At 46.6% G+C, this 26,945-nt stretch overlaps 1 protein-coding gene across 1 annotated transcript in view; it reads right to left on the bottom strand.

The window, feature by feature from the left end:
- The window catches only part of LOC141053991 (uncharacterized), a 44,316-nt gene extending 17,791 nt beyond the window's left edge, over window positions 1-26,525 (bottom strand). The window contains exons 1-2 of the mRNA XM_073551133.1: window positions 26,323-26,525; window positions 11,278-12,575 (exon numbers count right to left, since the gene is read on the bottom strand). Of these exons, the coding sequence (XP_073407234.1) occupies window positions 11,278-12,575; window positions 26,323-26,525 (1,501 nt within the window). The remainder of the gene's footprint in view (window positions 1-11,277; window positions 12,576-26,322) is intronic.
- Between the last annotated feature and the right edge of the window lie 420 nt (window positions 26,526-26,945).

Genomic DNA, 26,945 nt, shown 5'->3' with positions numbered 1-26,945 from the left:
AGAGAAATAGCGGTATAGTACAATGAAAAATACTTCACTTTTTACATCTCATGATGAGGCCCATCTATTTCTCCATACAGAATCATTGGTCCCATATAATGTTTGAAACAGTATATGATGAGCTCCACATAATGCTACAGTATATGTTGGTCCCCATGGATGAAGCTCCACTGTCTTATGGGCCCAAATAATGCTCCAAACATAATGGGCCCCATTTCTAATGCTCTAGTGTATAATGGGCCCTGTAAATGCTGCTCCAGTGTCTGATGTCCACTTTTGGAATGTTCCAGTGTATGGTGGGCCCCATCTATCATTCTCCAGAGTATAGTGCTCCCCAAAAATTGCTGTCCCAACATTGAAAACAATCAAATAAGTCTCCTCGCTAGGGAATCCCTGTACTAGTCTGGACTCCTCGTCGTCCCCATCTTCCATCTCACTGCACAGTATTTCAACCTTGCAAGTGCTGTGATCCTGAGCAAGCAGGGGGGGCCCACTCGTTGGCGACGGCACTGGCACAGGGCCCCTGATAGTACGGTGGTGTGTCTGATGGCGGGTGGGCCGAACCTGCACTTTCATCTGCAGCTTCCTCTTTGTCACCGTGTAAGATGGAACTGTATATGGGAAGGGTAACCTGAGTTTCATCAGGGTCAGATTCAGGCCGTGTAGCGTGCGAGGGGAATGTAGTGGTCTGGGTCAATGTACCAGCAGATTCATCGAGCAGTGGCTGGGCATCAGTGCACTTGTGTCGCCCCCAGGAGTACGGTCGCCACAGTGGCATTACCTTCCTCCTAGGGAGTGTGATGTCATGCTTGGGAGCAACGAAGGATCTCTCTAGCAGGTTAACTAATTGGGCGGCGTTATTCCCACGAGTCATGACCCTCCAAACAGCATTCATGAAGGCAAAGTGTTTGTTTTACGTGGGCAGTATGGTTGCAAAGCTGAACCTTAAAGGAATGTCCAGAAGGGCACCACCAGGAGTGGAGCCTACGGTTAAATTCGACTCCACCTGGGAAACCTCAACCATGCCAGCTACAGAAAAGATGCACACATTGCAAGCTTAATTCCGTTAACGAACGAGACTCCGTCATGCCCCGCGGTCTGAGTCCGGCTTACTAGAGGGACACGTGAGGCTCTGGCACATGAGATTGGCCAATAACTGGTGTGTCATGCCCTTACATGTCTGTGGCTGCATGTGCGCTACACTGAAAAGGCCAGCGTTTGTCGCTTACAGGTGCAGATAACCCGCTGAACAACGTTAGTGATGGGGATCACTGATTACAATTATTACCCACGAACGATGATTTCCCAGTAAGTGCAGGTCAACCGCAGTTCCGGAATTAGGCCTAACCGTCATTCCTGAAAAAATGAAAAACTTACGCGTGCAAACCACAGGTGCTGTAGCTTGCTTAACAGCTCGCCAGCCGTTCTCACGCCCAGTATGGATTACACGTGATTGCACAAAGGTGAGAAAGGGTACCGTATCCCCGAATAACATGTATGGATAGCGTACACATTCAAAATATATGTCTATACATCAGGAGGCAGGCTCAGACGGTGATAGGCCCAGTATGGCTTGCATGTGATTGCACAAAGGTGAGAAAGGGTACCGTATCCCCGGATAACATGTATGGATAGCGTACACATTCAAAATATATGTCTATACATCAGGAGGCAGGCTCAGACGGTGTTAGGCCCAGTATGGATTGCACGTGATTGCACAAAGGTGAGAAAGGGTACCGTATCCCCGGATAACATGTATGGATAGCGTACACATTCAAAATATATGTCTATACATCAGGAGGCAGGCTCAGACGGTGTCAGGCACAGTATGGCTTGCACGTGATTGCACAAAGGTGAGAAAGGGTACCGTATCCCCGGATAACATGTATGGGTAGCGTACACATTCAAAATATATGTCTATACATCAGGAGGCAGGCTCAGACGGTGTCAGGCACAGTATGGATTTGACGGCCCAGACTACACAGCGGAGGAGCAGGGAGAGGTAAAGATTGCAAATGCTGGGGCCCTGCCCATGCAAGGGTGGCCCACTCGTGGGCGTCGGTACTGGCACTGGGCCCCTCATAGTACGGCGGTGTGTCTGACGGCGGGTGTGCACCACCACCGTCAGAGACACTTGATTGCACTATGAGGGTCCCTGTGCCAGTGCCCGCGCCCAAGAGTCGGCCTACCCACCTGTCCAGGGCAACGGCACTCGCACGGTGTCTTGCGCTAGGTGGTGACCACGGCCATGGGGGGGGAGGCAGCACAGTTAAGGAGTTTTTGAAAGTGGCATATGTTGATGTTGGACATTCAGCTGATGCAAAAGGCGAAATAGGTCAAGTCCCAGGAAGAGGTGGACCAAAGCAAGCCATTTTTCTGTCACCCTATGTGTCATCAGGGGAAGGTGGGACAAAATCCTTGGAAACCCATGCATGGTTCATTTTAATGAAGGTTAGATCATCCACATTTTGGGTTGACAGACGGGTCCTTTTTTCTGTCAGGATTGATCCAGCTGCACTGAAGACTCTTTCCGATAGCACACTTGCAGCTGGGCAAGCGAGCTCCTGTAAGGCATATTGTGCCAATTCAGGCCAGGTGTCCAGTTTAGCGGCCCAATAGTCAAAGGGGAATGACCTGTGTGGGAGAACATCGATATGGGAGGAAAAGTAGTTTGTAACCATAGTTGACAACTGCTGTCTCCTGTCACTTTCCATCGATGCAGTATTACCAGTTGTGTGAGCGGTACTTGAAAAATCAGTCCACAACATTGTCATGAAACCCCTGTCTCCAACGCCACTTCTGCTGTGTGCACCAGGAACACCTCTGCCAAGCTGCCCCCGGCCCGTACGGCTCGTGTGAGAACCATCACCGCTGCTGTGTGCTGGGAATGCCTCAAGCAACCGATTTACCAGAGTTGCTTGTTTATTAGCCAATATTAGGTCAAGGTTCTCCTGTGGCATGATGTTTTGTAATTTGCCTTTATAGCGTGGATCCAGGAAGCTGGCCAACCAGTAGTCATCATCGTTCATCATTTTGGCAATGCGGGGGTCCCTTTTTAGGATCAGCAAGGCATAATCTGACATGTGGGCCAATGTTCCCGGTGTCAATGATGCACTGCGAGTGCTGGTTGGAGGAGCACTTTCTGGAAAATCCACATCCCTCCAGTCACGCACAAACCCTGTACCAGACCTTGCCACGCCAACATTTTCACTTGCCCCACGAGATGCATCCTCCTCCCCTAAGTAATCATCCCCATCATCCTCCTCCTCCTCTTCTTCCTCCACCTCATCCAGGAGAGGTCCCTGAGCAGACAATGGCTGAATGTCATCAAGGATTCCCTCCTCCTCATCAACATTGGCTGCAGAAGCCTGCTCCTTAAGGTGCGTCAAAGTTTGCATGAGCAGACGCATAAGTGGGATGCTCATGCTTAGGATGGCGTCGTCTGCGCTTACCAGCCGTGTGCATTCCTTAAAACACTGAAGGACTTTACAGAGGTCTTTCAGCTTCGACCACTGCACACCTGTCAACTCCATGTCTGCTCTCAAAGTGCCTGGCCGTGTATCCTCCCACAAATGCATTATGGCCTGCCTCTGCTCGCACAGCCGCTCCACCATGTGCAGGGTGGAGTTCCACCTTGTTGCAATGTCGATAATGAGGCGGTGGTTGGGAAGGTGGAGCAATCGCTGCAGCTTCTGCATACGAACGGAGTGTACAGGCGACCGGCGGATGTGCGCGCACAGTCTTCGCACCTGCTGGAGCAGGGCTGTTAACTCCGGATAATTTTTGAGGAAGCACTGCACCACCAGGTTCAAGGTGTGAGCCAAGCAAGGTATGTGGCTGAGTTTTGAAAGTGCTGTGGCTGCCACAAAATTACGGCCGTTATCACTAACTACCTTGCCTGCCTCAAGATGTACACTGCCCAGCCATGACTCAGTTTGTCGCTTCAAGTACTCGGCCAGCACCTCGGCGGTGTGTCTGTCGCCCAAACACATCATCTGCAACACAGCCTGCTGACGCTTTCCACTAGCTGCTCGATAGGGGGACACCTCGTGTGCAACAGTGGCAGCTGCAGATGGAGTGCTCGTACGACTGCGCTCTGTGGATGAGCTTTCGCTTCTGGAGGAGGAGGAGGAGGAGGGTCGAAGGCCTACAGCCAACTGTTTCCTATACCGTGGGCTAGGCAGCACTGTCCCACCAGCGCTGTCCCCTGTGGACCCTGCATCCACCACATTAACCCAGTGCGCAGTGATGGACACGTAACGGCCCTGGCCATGCCGACTGGACCATGCATCAGTTGTGAGGTGCACCTTTCCGCTCACTGACTGCTTGAGTGCATGGACAATGCGGTCTTTCACATGATGGTGGAGGGCTGGGATGGCTTTGCGAGAGAAGAAGTGGCGACTGGGTAGGTCATAGCGTGGTACTGCATAGGCCATGAGTTCGCGGAAAGCTGCGCTTTCCACCAACCGAAAGGGCATCATCTCAAACGAGATTAGTTTGGCAATGTGGGCGTTCAAACCCAGTGTACGCGGATGAGAGACTGAGTACTTTCTTGACCTACTCATAGTGTCTGGGAGGGTGAGCTGGACTTGAGAGCTGCATATGGTGGAAGTAGCGGTGGACAGGGCGGACTGAGAGAGGGTTGATGATGGTGATGGAGTTGTTGTTATTTTCTGATGGCCTAGAATCAGTCTTTCGTTGATATAACAGTGGGATTCCCTGACTGCTGTGGCCTTGCAACGACACCTCAACATTTGCTGCTGTGCTAACCGGTAGGCTTACAGTGGGGGAAACAATGTAGCGCTGCTGACTACCTTCGTTGTGATCAGTTGCACATGTGGCACTTGATGTTTGGTGTTGTGTCCACGCTTGCAAGTGCATGGTGGTTAAATGTCTAAGCATGCAACTGGTATTCAAATTTTTCAGATTTTTCCCTCGGCTAAAGGTCTTTGCGCACTTCTTACAGATAACCTTGGCCTGATCATGAGGATTTTGTTCAAAAAAGTGCCACACTGCACTCTTCCTACTTTGGCAGACATTTTGCGGCCTAGCACGCTGTGATCTTTTGACCCTCTGGACAAGCTGTCCAGCAACTCTTTTGATTTTTGGAACCTGTCTTTGGAGTGCTCCGGGCCTGCTAGATAACAGCTGTTGCGATGTCGATGTCTGCTGTGGATGCTCCTCATCTGAGCTATTGGAAGCAGCACCCTCTTCCCCCAATTGATGCCAATCTGGGTCAACAACTGGGTCATCCATCACCTCCTCTTCAATGTCATGTGCACCTTCCTCTGTGTCACCGTGTATGGTGGTATAGTGTGCGGGATGGGGCACCTGAGTCTCATCAGGGTCAGAATCTGGCTCTGTACACTGCGAGGACAATGTAGTGCTCTGAGTGAATGTACCAGCAGAATCATCTATCAGCGGCTGTGCATCAGTGCACTCCATGTCAGATTCATCTTGGCCTGGGTAATTCACCATTTCACTTGATAATCCAGGCATGGTATGTGAAAACAGCTCCATGGAGTAATCAGTAGTATGGCTTGCGTCATCCTTCAATCTTGGTTGGGGTGAAGGACACAAGGAAAGGTGTGGTTCATGAACATGAGCCTCCAATGACGACTCAGTGCTTTTACTTTTTACAACTTCAGAAGAGGAGGCGATAGAGCTGGAGGCTGAGTCAGCAATGTAAGACAAAACTTTTTCCTGATGCTCTGGCTTTAAAAGCGGTTTGCCAACTCCTAGAAAACTAAGCCTTCGAAGCCTTATGGAGCCAGACGATGACGCAGGCTCAACACCTCCTGCATTCGGTCCTATTTTGCTCTTGCCACTACCATCAGATCCACCACCAACACCATCATTACCAGCTGCCAACCCCCGCCCAATTCCAAGGCCTCTTCCACCAGCCTTCCTCATTTTTTGTAGAAATGTAGACAAAATCCAACAAACTATATAGTAATGTAAAACAAGGTACAAGGTGTCTATAGGACAGGGGAGATTTTGAATTTCTGCACACACTGGTGGACACTGGACACTTTTGGATTGTGTGAGGCCCACTGAATATTAGAGCGCTATGTCACAGGCTCGATGGCACAGGTGTGAAAAAAGTGACTAGAGGATAAGGGAGATTTTGAATTTCTGCACACACTTGTGGACACTGGACACTTTTGGATTGTGTGAGGCCCACTGAATATTAGAGCGCTATGTCACAGGCTCGATGGCACAGGTGTGAAAAAAGTGACTAGAGGATAAGGGAGATTTTGAATTTCTGCACACACTTGTGGACACTGGACACTTTTGGATTGTGTGAGGCCCACTGAATATTAGAGCGCTATGTCACAGGCTCGATGGCACAGGTGTGAAAAAAGTGACTAGAGGATAAGGGAGATTTTGAATTTCTGCACACACTTGTGGACACTGGACACTTTTGGATTGTGTGAGGCCCACTGAATATTAGAGCGCTATGTCACAGGCTTGATGGCACAGGTGTGAAAAAAGTGACTAGAGGATAAGGGAGATTTTGAATTTCTGCACACACTTGTGGACACTGGACACTTTTGGATTGTGTGAGGCCCACTGAATATTAGAGCGCTATGTCAGAGGCTCGATGGCACAGGTGTGAAAAAAGTGACTAGAGGATAAGGGAGATTTTGAATTTCTGCACACACTTGTGGACACTGGACACTTTTGGATTGTGTGAGGCCCACTGAATATTAGAGCGCTATGTCACTGGCTCGATGGCACAGGTGTGAAAAAAGTGACTAGAGGATAAGGGAGATTTTGAATTTCTGCACACACTTGTGGACACTGGACACTTTTGGATTGTGTGAGGCCCACTGAATATTAGAGCGCTATGTCACAGGCTCGATGGCACAGGTGTGAAAAAAGTGACTAGAGGATAAGGGAGATTTTGAATTTCTGCACACACTTGTGGACACTGGACACTTTTGGATTGTGTGAGGCCCACTGAATATTAGAGCGCTATGTCACAGGCTCGATGGCACAGGTGTGAAAAAAGTGACTAGAGGATAAGGGAGATTTTGAATTTCTGCACACACTTGTGGACACTGGACACTTTTGGATTGTGTGAGGCCCACTGAATATTAGAGCGCTATGTCACAGGCTTGATGGCACAGGTGTGAAAAAAGTGACTACAGGATAAGGGAGATTTTGAATTTCTGCACACACTTATGGACACTGGACACTTTTGGATTGTGTGAGGCCCACTGAATATTAGAGCGCTATGTCAGAGGCTCGATGGCACAGGTGTGAAAAAAGTGACTAGAGGATAAGGGAGATTTTGAATTTCTGCACACACTTGTGGACACTGGACACTTTTGGATTGTGTGAGGCCCACTGAATATTAGAGCGCTATGTCACTGGCTCGATGGCACAGGTGTGAAAAAAGTGACTAGAGGATAAGGGAGATTTTGAATTTCTGCACACACTTGTGGACACTGGACACTTTTGGATTGTGTGAGGCCCACTTAATATCTGAGCGCTATGTCACAGGCTCGATGGCACAGGTGTGAAAAAAGTGACTAGAGGATAAGGGAGATTTTGAGTTTCTGCACACACTAGTGGACAATGGACACTTTCGGATTGTGTGAGGCCCACTGAATATCACAGCGCTATGTCACAGGCAGAAATTGGCTAGTGTATCACAAACTACAAGGTGTTTGTAGAATTGGGCAGAATAGGAATCTCCTTAGAGTGTAGGTCTGTAAGAACGGAACAAGTCCTCCACTTATCCTTCCACAGTGACACACAGATAGCTTCACTGTGGCCGTGATAACAGCCGTTACACGGTACTGAGAGGAGCGTGCACGTACACGGCTGTCCGGTGTACGTTAAATTGTCAAGCTCCGTGTTTTTTAAGTATACGGACTGACACATGCTGTCTCTCTATAGTTTTGAATGCGATCAAACAGCAAATATATTTAACTGTTTGAAAGCTAGACAAAACTAGTAGGTGCAGGTCTGTAAGAACGGAACATGTCCTCGACTTATTCTCACAGAGTGACACACAGATAGCTTCACTGTGGCTGTGATAACAGCCGTTACATGGTACTGTGTAAGGAGCGTACACCGCAGTATGGTGTGAAAAAATGCACGCTCAGTACCTCAGCAGGACAAAAAAAAAAAATTGGGATTGCTTTTAAAAAAGCAGTTTGCAGAGCAGTGGGTAAACAGCAATGCAGCTGTCAGGAAGCCTTAGAAGGCAGCCTAACAACCAACACCACTGATACACCACAATATAGCCTCCCCTTGCACTGCACACAGTGACTGGTGTGTTGTACAGGCACAATCGCTAGCAGCAGAAGCAGTTTTTTTTTCTTCTTCCCTGCCTAACGCTCTCCCTACAGAATCAGCAGCAACCTCTCCCTATGCTAAGATCGGCAGAAGTAAGATGGCGGTCGGCGTGCACGCCCTTTTATACCAAAGCAAGCCAATCACTTGCATGCCCTTCTGAAAGATGGTGGTGACCCGTGCCTATGTCATCACGTTGCCCACAGTGTCCGTGGATCCTGATTGGCTGAAAAAGAGCGCAAAACAAACTTTTGAAACGCGACTTTGGCGCGTAAGTCGCCGACCTCGTGGCCGACCTCATCCTAGGGTCGGGTTCCGTTTCATGAAACCCGACTTTGCCAAAAGTCGGCGACTTTTGAAATTTTTCGACCCGTTTCGCTCAACTCTAGTGGCTAAGATTAATGTTTCAGGTGCACCCTGGCCTCCCATCACGTGCAAACAATGTCCATTACTTCTCATACCTGTGGTTTCACTTTCTGCTCCGTCAGAGTCCCCTCTGCGCTGCTAAAGGCTCCCTATAGACGGTTCCGCACAAATCGAGACAGTCCATTTCAACTTTCAAATGAACAACTTTACCGGTTCGTTTACGCAGCACATTCATATTCTTCACAGCATCAACAAGTTCCACATTGCACGTTTCTTCCACTTTCCCTGTATTTCTCTCTATCACACGGCACGTACCCAGGTCGGACCATATCATGCGGTACCTCAGCGTCCTCCCCGTCCAGATCTGCTACAGTTAGGCGTTCCCCAGTCTGATTTGCCCTAGACATAAGAGCATCAGCCCCCAAAGTCAGCTGCCACATGGTGTGCGACCTGCCTTTCTGTACTGTTTTGACTTCTCCTGCAGTTCTTCTTACGGCCTACAGTACATTGCGGGGTCATACCGCCATTGGTGGTAACGCAGCGTCCTCCCTGTTCAAACTCACTGCGCTTGGGGGTTCCCTCAGCCATTTTGCCCCAGATCTGAGGGCATCAGCCCATGCGATAAGTTGCCACATAAGTGGACAGATTAGACCAAGATAGAGGTTTTTAGTAAAGCACATCATTTGACTATTTACTGAAAACAAAATGAGGGCAACAAAGAAAAGAACACAGTACCTACAGTCAGATATGGTGGAGGATCAAAGATATTTGTGGTTGTTTTGCTGCCTCTGGCACTGGGTGCATTGACTAGGTGCAAGGAATCAAGAAATCTGAAGATCACCAAAGATTTTTGGTTGTAATGTAGTGCCCAGTGTCAGAAAGCTGGGCTTGTATCATTGGTTGATGGGACTAAGAAACTTTATGCAACAGTCATAATATGTTGACTATGAAAAGTATCATCAGAGTGTTTGTTCTCAGAGCATTCCGTGAAGTGTACTGTCAGTGTACTCCTGGCCTTCAGTAATAAACATTATCTTCTTTAAGATTTTATCTCTTGAGTCCTATTCCACAACAGTAAGAATATCCCATAATATATAAGGCATACATTATTTAACAATGGCCAAACATGTATTGTACACCTGACAGGAGGAATAACACTGTACTGTACACCTGACAACAGGAGTAATACTCTGTACTGTGCACCTGACAGGAGTAAAACACTATACACCTGACAGGAGGAAAAATCTACTGTACTGTGCACCTCACAGGAGGAGTAACATACTGTACACCTGACAGGAGGAATTGTGGCACCCCAGGAGTCTGGTTGCCACAGTGGCATTGCCTCCCTCACAGGGGGTAATGTCATGCCTGGAAGCAAAGAGGGTTCCCTTTACAGGTAACAGCAGCATCCAACACTTTTCCTGACTTCAGACCAGAAGAAGGGGGAGCTCAAAACCTGGTTTCAGGGAAGCTTCCCTATACGTTCTGGCCTGGAGGCGGGGCTAGTCAGTCAGTAGCAGAGAGACTGCAAGAGACAGTCTGAGGGAGACAGAGAGGAGAGAGGAAGTAAGGAAGAACTTGAGGAGTGAAGCTGTAGATAAGCTCACTCCAGGGCCAAGTGCTGGAGACTGGACGCCGGAGTCCGTGGTTGTGCGGGTACTGAAGTCCCAGCAGCTAAATCCCGAGGGCACCTTTCTTCATTCTTATTGCATGTGATTGTCTGTATATTCATACTTTCTACATAAACTATATATAAAACAAGGGTATGAAAGGAAATAACCGAGGTCTCATGCTGTCATCCACTCACAGTTCTAAGGGGCAGGAGGGAGCGAGTGACCATCTTCTCACTACTCCTGCATGGAGAGGTTGACCCTAGGACAGACCCTACTGTAACCCTTTAAACCGCCTGAGTTCAGGGCAGCCTCTTTATGCTCAAGCACAAATTGTGCAAATAATATTGGCCCATGTCTGAGAAATATATGATTTTTGGGGGGATGGTTTTAGTCTACCCAAGCATCAGGAGAGCACATGATAAGATTCAATAAAATATAGTCGTATATTGAATATTCATGAAGGATTTATAGTAGGAAAATACAGAATACGACATGTTTTATTGTTTTCTTTATTGTATCCTTGAGACTATTTGGTCATTACATATAATCTTTGTACTAACCAGTAATGTTTTTTGTTTCATAGCCAAGCATTAAATTGTAGCTAAATATTTATATTTCCTTGGCATGTTTTTAAAGCATTGTTGTTCATAGGTGATCCAGACCCTGAGATCCTCACCGATTGGTCAGACAACAATGCAGGAGCGCTCCTGCACAGTGGTGTAGAGACCTGTAGTCTGTCTATTGAGTTTGTACACCGCTGTACATGCACTCGTGAATTAGCTCAGCAGTTCTCAAAATAGAGCATCACATTTACAATCATACTATGAATATGGCTTCTCTCCTGTGTGAAGTATCTCGTGATAATTAAGCTGTGATTTATGTGCAAAACATTTCCCACATTCTGAACATGAATATGGCTTCTCTCCTGTGTGAAATTTCTCGTGATAATTAAGCTGTGATTTATGTGCAAAACATTTCCCACATTCTGAACATGAATATGGCTTCTCTCCTGTATGAATTTTCTCGTGACTATTAAGATGTGGTTTATCTGCAAAACATTTCCCACATTCTGAACATGAATATGGCTTCTGTCCTGTGTGAAATCTCTCATGATAATTAAGATGTGATTTCTGTGCAAAACATTTCCCACATTCTGAACATGAATATGGCTTCTCTCCTGTGTGAATTTTCTCATGATAATTAAGCTCTGATTTATGTGCAAAACATTTCCCACATTCTGAACATGAATATGGCTTCTCTCCTGTGTGACTTTTCTCGTGACTATTAAGAGTTGATTTATGTGCAAAACATTTCCCACATTCTGAACATGAATATGGCTTCTCTCCTGTATGAATTTTCTCATGACGATTAAGAAGTGATTTATGTGCAAAACATTTCCCACATTCTGAACATGAATATGGCTTCTCTCCTGTGTGAAATTTCTCGTGATAATTAAGATGTGATTTATGTGCAAAACATTTCCACCATTCTGAACATGAATATGGCTTCTCTCCTGTATGAATTTTCTCGTGATAATTAAGCTGTGATTTATGTGCAAAACATTTCCCACATTCTGAACATGAATATGGCTTCTCTCCTGTGTGAAATTTCTCGTGATAATTAAGCTGTGATTTATGTGCAAAACATTTCCCACATTCTGAACATGAATATGGCTTCTCTCCTGTGTGAAATTTCTCGTGATAATTAAGCTGTGATTTATGTGCAAAACATTTCCCACATTCTGAACATGAATATGACTTCTGTCCTGTGTGAAATTTCTCGTGATAATTAAGCTGTGATTTATGTGCAAAACATTTCCCACATTCTGAACATGAATATGGCTTCTCTCCTGTGTGAAATTTCTCGTGATAATTAAGCTGTGATTTATGTGCAAAACATTTCCCACATTCTGAACATGAATATGGCTTCTCTCCTGTGTGAAATTTCACGTGATAATTAAGCTGTGATTTATGTGCAAAACATTTCCCACATTCTGAACATGAATATGGCTTCTCTCCTGTATGAATTTTCTCGTGACTATTAAGATGTGATTTTTGTGCAAAACATTTCCCACATTCTGAACATGAATATGGCTTCTCTCCTGTGTGAAATTTCTCATGATAATTAAGCTGTGATTTCTGTGCAAAACATTTCCCACATTCTGAACATGAATATGGCTTCTGTCCTGTGTGAAATCTCTCATGATAATTAAGCTGTGATTTCTGTGCAAAACATTTCCCACATTCTGAACATGAATATGGCTTCTCTCCTGTGTGACTTTTCTCGTGACTATTAAGAGTTGATTTATGTGCAAAACATTTCCCACATTCTGAACATGAAAATGGCTTCTGAATTGTAAGACCTCTCTGATCTTCCACATTTCTTCTGTGACTTTTATTTTGCTTTATAATCTGTGATGAATTTGGTGATAACATTTCTTTACAGAGACCAGAAATCAGATCTTTGCTGTGAGGTGCTGAGGGTATATCGGAGGCGCCAGCATGGTCTTCATATGTATCTCGTGTAATACTGCAATCATCTGCTTTACAATACGACAAAATCAGATGTCCTTCAAAGTTCCTGGTGCACTCATCTGCCAAGAATTAAATTGATGTTAGTTTTTGAGAATAATGTAACCTCAAAAATTATATTTATATACACTCACTGGCCACTTTATTAGGTACACCTGTCCAACTGTGTGTTAAGACTTAATTTCTAATCAGCCAATCACATGGCGGCAACTCAGTGCATTTAGGCATGTAGACATGGTCAAGACAATCTCCTGCAGTTCAAACCGAGCATCAGTATGGGGAAGAAAGGTGATTTGAGTGCCTTTGAACGTGGCATGATTGTTGGTGCCAGAAGGGCTGGTCTGAGAATTTCAGAAACTGCTGATCTACTGGGATTTTCACGCACAACCATCTCTAGGGTTTACAGAGAATGGTCCGAAAAAGAAAAAAAATTCAGTGAGCGGCAGTTCTGTGGCCGGAAATGCCATGTTGATGCCAGAGGTCAGAGGAGAATGGGCAGACTGGTTCGAGCTGATAGAAAGGCAACAGTGACTCAAATTGCCACCCGTTACAACCAAGGTAGGCAGAAGAGCATCTCTGAACGCACAGTGCGTCGAACTTTGAGGCAGATGGGCTACAGCAGCAGAAGACCACACTGGGTACCACTCCTCTCAGCTAAGAACAGGAAACTGAGGCTACAATTTGCACAAGCTCATCGAAATTGGACAGTAGAAGATTGGAAAAACGTTGCCTGGTCTGATGAGTCTCGATTTCTGCTGCGACATTCGGATGGTAGGGTCAGAATTTGGCGTAAACAACATGAAAGCATGGATCCATCCTGCCTTGTATCAACGGTTCAGGCTGGTGGTGGTGGTGTCATGGTGTGGGGAATTTTTTCTGGGCACTCTTTGGGCCCCTTGGTACCAATTGAGCATCGTTGCAATGCCACAGCCTACCTGAGTATTGTTGCTGACCATGTCCATCCCTTTATGACCACAATGTACCCAACATCTGATGGCTACTTTCAGCAGGATAATGCGCCATGTCATAAAGCTCGAATCATCTCAGATTGGTTTCTTGAACATGACAATGAGTTTACTGTACTCAAATGGCCTCCTCAGTCACCAGATCTCAATCCAATAGAGCATCTTTGGGATGTGGTGGAACGGGAGATTCGCATCAGGGATGTGCAGCCGACAAATCTGCGCCAACTGTGTGATGCCATCATGTCAATATGGTCCAAAATCTCTGAGGAATGCTTCCAGCACCTTGTTGAATCTCTGCCATGAAGAATTGAGGCAGTTCTGAAGGCAAAAGGGGGTCCAACCCCTTACTAGCATGGTGTACCTAATAAAGTGGCCAGTGAGTGTATATATAAATAGTACACAATTAATTTAAGAAATTCTGTGTAAATTGCAAGATAGGTAGCAAATTGTTAATAAAGGGAACCTACCATCAGATTGATACCTGTCGATACATGTCGAACTATGGGCTGCATTGATCAGACACTGGCTGCACAATGCTCACATGTCACAAGCGGAAGGGCAAGGGCAGCGCACTCCGCAACACAGTAGAGTGTGACGGGGAATGTAGATGTAGACCTTGATTCTTTACAAGGTAGAAATATGTTTGTAAGGCCGGGGTCACACTTGCCGTATGGAAAATCGGTCCAAGTCTCCCTGCCGAGGGTCGCAGGAGTGTTCTCCGTATGGTGATCCATGTGTAATGCGTTTCCAAAGCGATGATGCGATTTTCTTGCACCTATGTATCCGTATGGCTTTACATTTCTCACTGCTTTTCCCCATTTAATTTAATGGCTCAATGGGTTGAAATGAGAAAAATGTGCGCGTATTCGTTACAAGATACACAGATGGTCGGTGTGGTGTCCGAGTTTTTCTCGCACCCATAGACTTACATTGGAGAGTCACGGACGATATACGCGTAAAATCGCAGCACGCACGTCGAATACGCCCGAGAAAATAAACGGTGATGGGAGCTGCCCCATAGATTAACACTGGTCCGAGTGCTGTGATCTTTTCTCGCATAGCACTTGTCCGTATTGTACGCTAGTGTGACCCCGGCCTAAGGCGCATTATACCTCCGTTCTTGAGAAGATAATTGTGCTGTCATTTCGCAGGACCCTGGTCCAGACGCCACATCTGTAGTCTGTGGACACCAGGCAGGAACTCTGCCAATCACGTAATACCGGCTGAAACCCTAGATCCTCTTTTGATTTGTAGTCCTTGGATGACGTTATCACTGCGGTGTGAAGAATACATGATTGCATGCCAGGGCAACAAATCAAATGAGGAATCACAACTGCCGGCAGGTAAATGGTGATTTGAATGGTTCCCATCCAGCAGCCACAAACGTCTGACATTGCTGAAGGTCCCGGGTTTTGCAAATTAATTTGCTCATTTCAATCATGCAACCAATACTCCAGAAAGAGGTGAACACCAGGAGTAAGGCCTCATGCTCACTTGCGATGAAATTGGACAAATTCAATCGAATAAAAAATGGAATTGAATTCGGGCCAATGTTAATCTATGATGGTGTCTTTATCTGCGTTTTGTTTTCCAGATCGGATCAAGATCGGGCTGGAAAAAAATTACAGCATGCTTTGATTGTCAGCAAAAATCGAATCACATCTCGCAATAGAAGTCAATGGGTGTGATAAAAAAATCACACAGCACTCGCGCCATGTATCGTAAAAAATTTTTATCGCACCCATTGACTTCTATTGCGGGATGCGATCCGATTTGCGAGTACAATTGCAGAATGCTGCAATTTTTTTTTCCAATCCGATCTTGATCCGAACCGAGCTGGAAAAAAAAAGCAGATGAAGGCACCATCATAGATTAACATTGGTATGAATTAAATCCGATTTTTTTTTTATCCTATTGAATTCGTCCGATTTCATCGCAAGTGAGCATGAGGCCTTAAAGGAATTTAACAGATCAGATAAAAAAGCTGATTTTACTTAAGCTAATTACATAGTGAAAATGCTAAATATGAAAGAAGTTTCTGTTCCAAATATTCCAGGAGAACAACTCACCGAACGCACCACAGTGAAGCCAGGAGATTGGGTGCTGATAAAAGTTATAAAAGGAAAGCACTAGTATCAACTCCGATGGGAAGGTCCATGCCAAGTCCCAGTAACCTCTCCCACTACAGCAAAAACAACTGAAAGGACCTCTTGGATCCACATGTCCCATTGCAAGCTGGTAAAAGTAGAATAGGGAGGGACACAATTGAATCCAAAGCTAAATGCATTAAAGTCCAGTTACAAAGGGGAACGTGCCACAAGCAAAGGCTGGTCTCAGACCTGGTGAAGACTCCCTATCCCCAATTCTGGGCAAAAGATTTAGATTTAGGATGAAGCTGGTAGGTGTAATGGGGCCTGGGGCGGCAGCTGCGGGTGAAACACTTGTTTTCTCTTTTCACCGTTAAATATTCATTACGTTATTCATTTTCTACTAGCTCAGCACTGCGTATATTTGCTGACATGACATTTAGGTTATTCTTGTACACTAACATGGACAGATAGTAGCACCATATATAGAAACAGGTGCTATGTGAGACATATATACGGTGGTGTGCAGTGGCGTAACTACAAAGTAATGGGCCCCGATGCAAACTTTCAAATGGGCCCCCCCATGCCAAAATACACGCACATCTCCGCTCCGTCCCCCTCTTACACACGCGGCTCCTCTCCATATACCTCATACACACACGGCTCCTCTCCGTACACCTCGTACACACGCGGCTCCTCTCCGTACACCTCGTACACACGCGGCTCCTCTCCGTACACCTCGTACACACACGGCTCCTCTCCGTACACCTCGTACACACGCGGCTCCTCTCCGTACACCTCGTACACACGCGGCTCCTCTCCGTACACCTCGTACACACACGGCTCCTCTCCGTACACCTCGTACACACGCGGCTCCTCTCCGTACACCTCATACACACACGGCTCCTCTCCGTACACCTCGTACACACGCGGCTCCTCTCCGTACACCTCGTACACACGCGGCTCCTCTCCGTACACCTCGTACACACACGGCTCCTCTCCGTACACCTCGTACACACGCGGCTCCTCTCCGTACACCTCGTACACACGCGGCTCCTCTCCGTACACCTCGTACACACGCGGCTCCTCTCCGTACACCTCGTACACACTCGGCTCCTCTCCGTACACCTCGTACACACGCGGCTCCTCTCCTAACACCTCATACACACACGGCTCCGCTCCGTGCACTTTGTACACATACGGCTCCTCTCCCTACACCTTGTGCACACACACTCCACTCCGCACACCTCGTACACACGCGGCTCCGCTTCGTACACACGCGGCTCCTCTCCATACACCTCATACACACACGGCTCCGCTCCGCACCTCGTACACACGTGGCTCCTCTCCCTACACCTTGTGCACATACGCTCCACTCCGCACACCTCGTACACAGGCGGCTCCGCTCCGTACACCTCGTACACACGCGGCTCCGCTCCGTACACCTCGTACACACGCGGCTCCGCTCCGTACACCTTGTACACACGCGGCTCCGCTCCATACACCTCATACACGCACCGCTCTGCTCCATACACCTCGTACACACATGGCTCCGCTCCGTACACCTTGTACACACACATCTCTGCTACATCCACCCTGCAAACCCCTCTTGACCCCACACAGAAACTTCCCCTCATCCATGACAACCAGCACAGCAGAGTCCTGCATACACAGAGGCTCCTGATTATGTGACCCCTGACTCCTCCCCTCCTGTGACCTCATCACAGGTCCTGTGCGCATAGCCACAGAACAGCCTACGACATCATTGCAGGCTGTGGGGGGCTGCGGTGGGTCTATCTGGGAGGGCGAGGATGGGGTGCATGTGGGGGGAGCCTGGCGGGGCAGTGCAGGAAGAATAGAGTCCCGGGCGGAATGCGGGGGGTTAAAAAATGGGACTGTCCGGCAAGAATCGGGACGGTTGGGAGATATGGTCTGACCTGCCGTGCCCCTGACTCTCCCCGGGCCTGGTCGCAGTGGCGACTGCTGCAACCGTGGTAGTTACGCCCCTGAAAAATTGTTTGCCCCTTCCTTATTTCCTGTTGTTTTGCCAAGATTTTCATACTTAAATGTTTCAGATCACAAAATAAATTTAAATATTATACTGGTATATTTCCCCCATCCTGGTATATGTTCCTCATCCTGGTATGTGACCCTCATCCTGAAATGTTTCCCATACTGGTATATGGCCCCCATCCTGGTATATGGCCCTCATCCTGGTATGTGAATCCCATCCTGATATATGTCCCCCATCCTGGTATATGTCCCCCATCCTGATATATGTTCCTCATCCTGGTATGTGACCCCCATCCTGGCATATGGCCCCCATCCTGAAATGTTTCCCATCCTTGTATATGGCCCCTCTCCTGGTATATGTTCCTCATCCTGGTATGTGACCCCCATCCTGGAATATGTTTCCCATCCTGGTATATGTTCCTTATACTGGTATATGCTTCCCATCCTGGTATATGTCCCTCATCCTGGTATATGTTCCTCATCCTGGTATGTGACCCCCATCCTGGTGTCTGGCCCCCATCCTGGAATGTTTCCCATCCTGGTATATGTCCACCATCCTGGTATATATCCCCCATCCTGGAATATGTTCCCCATCCTGGTATTTGTTTCTCATCCTGGCATATGTTCCTTATCCTGGTATGTGACCCCCATTCTGGTATGTTACCCACATCCTGGTATATGGCCCCCATCCTAGTATATATCCCCCATTCTAGTATATGTTTCCCATCTTGGTATATGTCCCCCATTCTGATATATGTGCTTCATCCTGGTATGTGACCCCCATCCTGGAATATTTTCCTTATCCTGGTATATGTGACCCCCATTCTGGTATATATGCATCATCCTGGTATGTGACCCCCATCCTAACATATGGCCCTCATCCTGGTATATGTTCCCCATCCTGGTATATGTTTCCCATCCTGATATATGTCCCCCATCCTGGTATATGTTTCCCATCTTGGTATACACTACCATTCAAAAGTTTAGGGTCACTTAGAAATGTCCTTATTTTTGAAAGAAAAGCACAGTTTTTTCCAATGAAGCTAACATTAAATGATCCAGAAATACACTCTATACATTGTTAATGTGGTAAATGAATATTCTAGATGCAAACGTCTGGTTTGTAATGCAATATCTTCATAGGTGTATAGAGGCCCATTTCCAACAACCATCACTCCATTGTTCTTATGGTACTTTGTGTTTGCTAACTGTGTAAGAAGGCTAATGGATGGTTAGAATACCCTTGAAAACCCTCGTACAAGTATGTTAGCACAGCTGTAAACAGTTTGGCTGATTAGAGAAGCTATAAACCTGAACTTCCTTTGAGCTATTTGAGAATCTGGAGCATTACATTTGTTGGTTCCATTAAAGTCTCCAAATGGCCAGAAAAAAAGAACTTTCATGTGAAACTCGACAGTCTATTCTTGTTCTGAGAAATAAAGGCTATTCCATGTGAGAAATTGCCAAGAAACTGAAGATTTCCTACAACGGTGTGTACTACTCCCTTCAGAGGAGAGCACAAACAGGCTCTAACCAGAGTAGAAAGAGAAGCTTCATTAAATAGTACAAGCAAAACGCCAGTGTCAATGTCTACAGTGAAGAGGCGACTCTAGGATGCTGGCCTTCAGGGCAGAGTGGCAAAGAAAAAGCCATATCTGAGACTGGCTAATTAAAGGAAAAGATTAATATGGGCAAAAGAACACAGGCATTGGACAGAGGAAGATTGGAAAAAAGTGTTATGGACAGACGAATCCAAGTTTGAAGTGTTTGGATCACACAGAAGAACATTTGTGAGATGCAGAACAACTGAAAAGATGCTGGAAGAGTGCCTGACGCCATCTGTCAAGCATGGTGGAGGTAATGTGATGGTCTGGGGTTGCTTTGGTGCTGGTGAAGTGGGAGATTTGTTCAAGGTAAAAGGGATTTTGAATAAGGAAGGCTATCACTCCATTTTGCAGCGCCATGCCATACCCTGTGGACAGCGCCTGATTGGAGCCAATTTCATCCTACAACACGACAATGACCCAAAGCACACCTCCAAATTATGCAAGAACTATGTAGGGAAGAAGCGGCAGCTGGTATTCTGTCTGTAATGGAGCGGCCAGCGCAGTCACCAGATCTCATCCCCATTGAGCTGCTGTGGGAGCAGCTTGACCGTATGGTACGCAAAAAGTGCCCATCAAACCAAACCGACAAGTGGGAGGGGCTTCTGGAAGCATGGGGGGAAATGTCTCCAGATTACCTCAGCAAATTAACTGCTAGAATGCCAAAGGTCTGCAATGCTGGAATTGCTGCCAAGGAGCATTCTGTGCCGAGAGCAAAGTGTGAAGGAGAAAATTATTATTTCAGATAAAAATCTTTTTTTCGAACCTTGTCAATGTCTGGACGAGATTTCACATTCATTTGGCAACTCATGTGATTAATAAAAGTATGAGATTTCATGGAAAGCACAAAATTGTCTGGGTGACCCCAAACTTTTGAACGGTAGTGTATGTCCTCCATCCCGGTATATGTGCCTCATCCTGATATGTAACCCTCATCCTGATATATGTCCCCCATCCCGGTATATGTTCCTTATCTTGGTACATGTTCCCCATCCCGGTATATGTTCCTTATCTTGGTACATGTTACCCATCATGGTATATGTTCCTTATCTTGGTACATGTTCCCCATCCCGGTATATGTTCCTTATCTTGGTACATGTTCCCCATCCCGGTATATGTTCCTTATCTTGGTACATGTCCCCATCCCGGTATATGTTCCTTATCTTGGTACATGTTCCCCATCCCGGTATATGTTCCTTATCTTGGTACATGTTCCCCATCCCGGTATATGTTCCTTATCTTGGTACATGTTCCCCATCCCGGTATATGTTCCTTATCTTGGTACATGTTCCCCATCCCGGTATATGTTCCTTATCTTGGTACATGTCCCCCATCCCGGTATATGTTCCTTATCTTGGTATATGTTCCCCATCCCGGTATATGTTCCTTATCTTGGTACTTGTTCCCCATCCCGGTATATGTTCCTTATCTTGGTACATGTCCCCCATCCCGGTATATGTTCCTTATCTTGGTACATGTTCCCCATCCCGGTATATGTTCCTTATCTTGGTACATGTTCCCCATCCCGGTATATGTTCCTTATCTTGGTACATGTTCCCCATCCCGGTATATGTTCCTTATCTTGGTACATGTTCCCCATCCCGGTATATGTTCCTTATCTTGGTATATGTTCCCCATCCCGATACATGTTCCTTATCTTGGTACATGTTCCCCATCCCGGTATATGTACCTTATCTTGGTATATGTTCCCCCTCCCGGTATATGTTCCTTATCTTGGTACATGTTCCCCATCCCGGTATATGTTCCTTATCTTGGTACATGTTCCCCATCCCGGTATATGTTCCTTATCTTGGTATATGTCCCCCATCCCGGTACATGTTCCTTATCTTGGTACATGTTCCCCATCCCGGTATATGTACCTTATCTTGGTATATGTTCCCCCTCCCGGTATATGTTCCTTATCTTGGTACATGTTCCCCATCCCGGTACATGTTCCTTATCTTGGTACATGTTCCCCAATCCGGTATATGTTCCCCATCCCGGTACATGTTCCCCATCCCGGTATATGTTCCTTATCTTGGTACATGTTCCCCATCCCGGTATATGTTCCTTATCTTGGTACATGTTCCCCATCCCGGTATATGATCCTTATCTTGGTATATGTTCCCCCTCCCGGTATATGTTCCTTATCTTGGTACATGTTCCCCATCCCGGTACATGTTCCTTATCTTGGTACATGTTCCCCAACCCGGTATATGTTCCCCATCCCGGTACATGTTCCCCATCCCGGTATATGTTCCTTATCTTGGTACATGTTCCCCATCCCGGTATATGTTCCTTATCTTGGTACATGTTCCCCATCCCGGTATATGTTGCTTATCTTGGTATATGTTCCCCATCCCGGTATATGTTCCTTATCTTGGTACATATTCCCCATCCCGGTATATGTTCCTTATCTTGGTATATGTCCCCCATCCCGGTATATGTTCCTTATCTTGGTATATGTTCCCCCTCCCGGTATATGTTCCTTATCTTGGTACATGTTCCCCATCCCGGTATATGTTCCTTATCTTGGTATATGTCCCCCATCCCGGTATATGTTCCTTATCTTGGTATATGTCCCCCATCCCGGTATATGTTCCTTATCTTGGTATATGTCCCCCATCCCGGTATATGTTCCTTATCTTGGTACATGTTCCCCATCCCGGTATATGTTCCTTATCTTGGTACATGTTCCCCATCCCGGTATATGTTCCTTATCTTGGTATATGTCCCCCATCCCGGTATATGTTCCTTATCTTGGTATATGTTCCCCATCCCGGTATATGTTCCTTATCTTGGTACATGTTCCCCATCCCGGTATATGTTCCTTATCTTGGTATATGTCCCCCATCCCGGTATATGTTCCTTATCTTGGTACATGTTCCCCATCCCGGTATATGTTCCTTATCTTGGTACATGTTCCCCATCCCGGTATATGTTCCTTATCTTGGTACATGTTCCCCATCCCGGTATATGTTCCTTATCTTGGTACATGTTCCCCATCCCGGTATATGTTCCTTATCTTGGTACATGTTCCCCATCCCGGTATATGTTCCTTATCTTGGTACATGTTCCCCATCCCGGTATATGTTCCTTATCTTGGTACATGTTCCCCATCCCGGTACATGTTCCTGATGCTGGTATATATCCTCCAAACCTGATATATGCCCCCATCCTGGTGTAGAGTGGTATGAAAAAATGTTTGTCCCCTTCCTGATTTCCTATTCTTTTGCATGTTTCTCACACTTTTTAGATCGAACAAATATAAATATTAGCCAAAAATAAGACAAATAATCACAGAATGCAGTTTTTAAATGAAGGGCTTTATTATTAAATATTAACATTTGCTCGGTGATCTGAAGCATTTAAGTGTCACAAACTTGCAAAAGAATCGGAAATCAGGAATAATAATAATAATAATAATAATAATAAATTTTATTTTTATAGCGCCGACATATTCCGCAGCACTTTACATTTCAGAGGGGATTTGTACAGACAATAGACATTACAGCATAACAATAATCACATACAGTAGATTATAACAAATAACAAGAGGAGTGAGGGCCCTGCTCGCAAGCTTACAGTCTATGAGGAAAGAGGGAGACACGAAAGGTGGGTGGTAACAGTTGCCCTGATTGTATGGACCAGCCATAATGTTAAGTAACAGTACAGACACAGAGGGCTAATGGAGGCATAAAGCATGTGGGAACATGATGCTGGGAACCTGGTTATGGTAAAACTTTTGGCTGTGCCACACAGGGATAGGTTAGGTTAATGTGTTGAGGCGATAGGCCAGTCTGAATAAATGCGTTTTCAGGACACGCTTAAAATTGTGGGGATTGGGGACTAATCGTATTGACCTGGGAAGTGCATTCCAAAGAATTGGCGCGGCACGTGTAAAGTCTTGGAGACGGGAGTGGGAGGTTCTGACTATTGAGGATGCTAACCTCAGGTCATCAGCAGAACGGAGGGCGCGGGTAGGGTGGTATACTGAAACAAGGGAGGAGATGTAGGGTGGTGCTGAGCTATGGAGGGCTTTGTGGGTGAGGGTAATAAGTTTATACTGAATTCTGGAGTGGATGGGTAGCCAGTGTAATGACTGGCACAAGGTAGAGGCATCGGTGTAACGATTGGTGAGGAATATGATCCTGGCTGCAGCATTCAAGACAGATTGGAGAGGGGAGAGTTTGGTAAGAGGGAGACCGATTAGAAGAGAGTTACAATAGTCGAGACGAGAATGAATAAGAGAAACAGTAAGAGTTTTTGCAGAGTCAAAAGTAAGAAAAGGTCGAATTCTAGAAATGTTTTTGAGGTGCAGATGACAAGAGCGAGCCAGTGATCGAATGTGGGGGGAAAAGGAAAGCTCGGAATCAAGTATGACCCCAAGACAGGAAGGGGGTGAACACTTTTTCACACAACTGCATAAACCACATGAGACACAGAGCGGGCTCTTCTCTTCATTCATTACAGGGTCTACATGCCACAGCTGACATGTGCTTCTAAAGGCTTGACACCTGCTATTTCTGCAACATCTGGAGCCATGATATAGACATGGACAGACAAAAATATCCATTCAGAATCCAGGAAAAGATGGGTGAATTTCAACTAATCTAATGAGCTAATTATCGACAAATGAACAATTTCTTTCTATTTCACGTATTTTCTATTTGACTGCAATGATGCTTTTTGGTGGACAATCCAATAAAGCACTACATTTTTTCTAAGAATTATCGTGACATTTTCTTTGGAGAATTTCATCTTGTAAGAAGTCGCAAATCAATTAATAAACAAAATATATATATCTAGCAGTCACATCTCGGCGTGCCACATGAAAGCGTGGATCCCGGCGGGGTGTCAGTGTGGGGAGGTTGAGCTGGGTACGGTTCTGTCTGTAATAGGAGACAGAGTGATTGACAGCAGGTGTCATGTGGCAGTCCGCCATCAGAGGTCACTGGAGAGCACCGACGGCAATGGTTATGTAACTGTCATATGAGGGTTACATAACTGCCAGAGGTCAAGGTGACTCTGATTGGGCGAAGGTGACTGTCAGGTGACAGAGGGCGGGGCTACCTGGACTGACTGGATAAATACTGAGGTGAGCTTCTAGAAGCTTCAGTCAGCCAGGGGAGCTCACAAAGAAGCAGGGTCTGTCACACAGAGGAGACCCCTCAGAGACTTTCTGACGGCAGAAAACGGTAACGGGGGGGTGACCCTACAGCACATTGGTCACAGGCAGAGACGGCCTGTGAGGGTCTGGTGTACGGTGGACTTTGTAGGGTGAAACGCCGTGGTGGATTGGCCTAGGGCAGCCACGGTGGATAGAGCCACGAAGTACGCCTGATGGAGAAAGTGAACAAGTGAAGGTGCCCGGGCCTGTCTGCAGTGGTAAAACAGTGTAAACCATCTGTCATATATGGTGCTGGTCGTCGTAAGGGCGGCCAATAAAAGCAAACCCTGTTGAATACATTTCCTGCCTCTGTCTCTTGCCTGTGGATGTCAAGAAGCGGGTCACCCCCCATTCCTGTGAGTACAGCACACCTCCGCCGCCTACCAGCCACATCTCCTAAATACCCACAGCACGCTATCCTCCGCCCCAGCCTGCCACCAGTCTCTGCATTTGCGCTGCTGTTGTGTGGGCCTTGCGCCCATGTAGGTCGCCTTTAGCACATGGTGTTGGCTGGCCAGGACCACAAGTTCCACAGATTACCATAATACAGGAGACATCTGTTCAAACATGGGGAATTTACTGAACTTGATATGTACAAGGGATAGCGGGTACACAGCCTTAAGCAGGGTTCTTTCACACTGTATCCTTCCTCTGTTGGCTACTTCAGGGCTCTGCAGCTTATCGTTTCGCCTGTATGTCACCATAACCCAGCTTCTAGGCCGCAGTCCTGATGAGCGAGTTTCTTGCTACTCACCCATCTGTTCTACGTCCTACCACTATAGACGTTCTGGATCTACCACTCGGAACCCCCACTGGTCCCACGCTCTCAGTCCTCCTTAGGTCCATCACATTTGGCACTAGCAAGCTCTCAGGTTTCTAGTAACTCGGCGTCTCATCTGATATCGCCTTCAGGAAGGTCTCTCAGTAGCTCTCTTTACGATCTCACTATTCCTCACTCCAGTCTCTTCTCTTCCAGCTGTGGATCACTCCTTGGCAGCAATGCACACTTCTAACAACCCCAAATCTATCTAACTCTATTCAAGAAGCACAGTCCTGGTGTAAGGAGGTGGCAGACACGCTCCCCTGCCTTCCCTCTCTCCTTCCCTGTATGTGGTCATTTATGCGTGTTGTACTGTAATGTTTGCTATGTATATTAATGCATGTGCTGTGTTTGCCATGTTTTAATGTGTTACCAGTGTACCATGTAACATATAGATGTGTTTGGAGTAGGGAAAGATAGGGTTAATTTAGGGGACTGAGCCAGAGCTTGCCTTACCCCTGAAGTGGACAGAGCAGCCAGGGGACCATTGGGCAGCATTCACAAGGACTGTATACGTGTCCTCTGAGAGACTTTCAGCTTCTGGGATCTCCCTGGGAGTTATGGACTTTGCTGCTGCAGCCATTGCTGTGAATTGGAACAAATCAGAAACCATTATCGTTTTGTTTACTACACCTTCATTAAAACCAAGTTGCCACTGTTGGGCCCTAAAGAGTGTGATGTGTGGTGCATCCATTTTGGCATGGAGTGGAGCCATCCATCTGAGGTAACCCACTGTGACCTGGGTGTGGGACTAGGACTGCCTTTTCATGTGCAAGGGGCCGGAGAGTGGACTGACTATGCCTTAGTGGACTCGCCCGCGACTACCACCATGTACCACCATTTTACATTTGGCGTAGTCGGCAGGATCGATTCAGCAGCCCTGAAACCCCAAGACTGACAAACAGAGAAGGATACGGGTCTGTGACCAGGGTGGGAGTAGCTGAGATGGCGTTCCCTGCAACTTTCCCAATTGGAACCAGACGAGAAGCTGAAAGTGATTTTGAGATGCTGATGGAGAAGACTCTCGAGCTTTGTGAATTGTTGTCCATCGTGAAAGAGTTGACAATGATTTTGAAATGTTGACCGCCGTGAGAGAGTCAAAGATGGCAGCTGACACTGACTGTAAAATGGTGCCGAACACTGGCAAGATGACAGAGGTCAGTGGCGTGGAAATGACGGAGGGTGCCGCCTTTCGTTGGCGTCATGCCAGAGATTTGGCGCCAGGAGAGAGAAGGCGGCACCCCATTGTGATGGATGCCCACCCAAAATGGGTGTGGGTGAAGAGAGAGTTCCCTTCCTCGCAGCAGAGTCTGGAAAAATGGGTGGAGCAGCAGGAAGTGACTCCACCCACGAACGGGAATAGTCTGGCAAAGAGAGACTACCTGTTAATGGAAGAAATGCCATTGCTGGACGTGATGGAGAGGCGCAGCACATCTTTCCATGGTGGCATTGGCCATCAGGACTGGAGG

The sequence above is a fragment of the Dendrobates tinctorius genome, unplaced genomic scaffold (genome assembly GCF_039654945.1).
Source record: "Dendrobates tinctorius isolate UK_male_01 unplaced genomic scaffold, ASM3965494v1 ptg000173l, whole genome shotgun sequence".
Taxonomy (NCBI): domain Eukaryota; kingdom Metazoa; phylum Chordata; class Amphibia; order Anura; family Dendrobatidae; genus Dendrobates; species Dendrobates tinctorius.
Note: the sequence above shows the minus strand (reverse complement) of the source record. Positions and strands in the feature narration are given on the sequence as shown.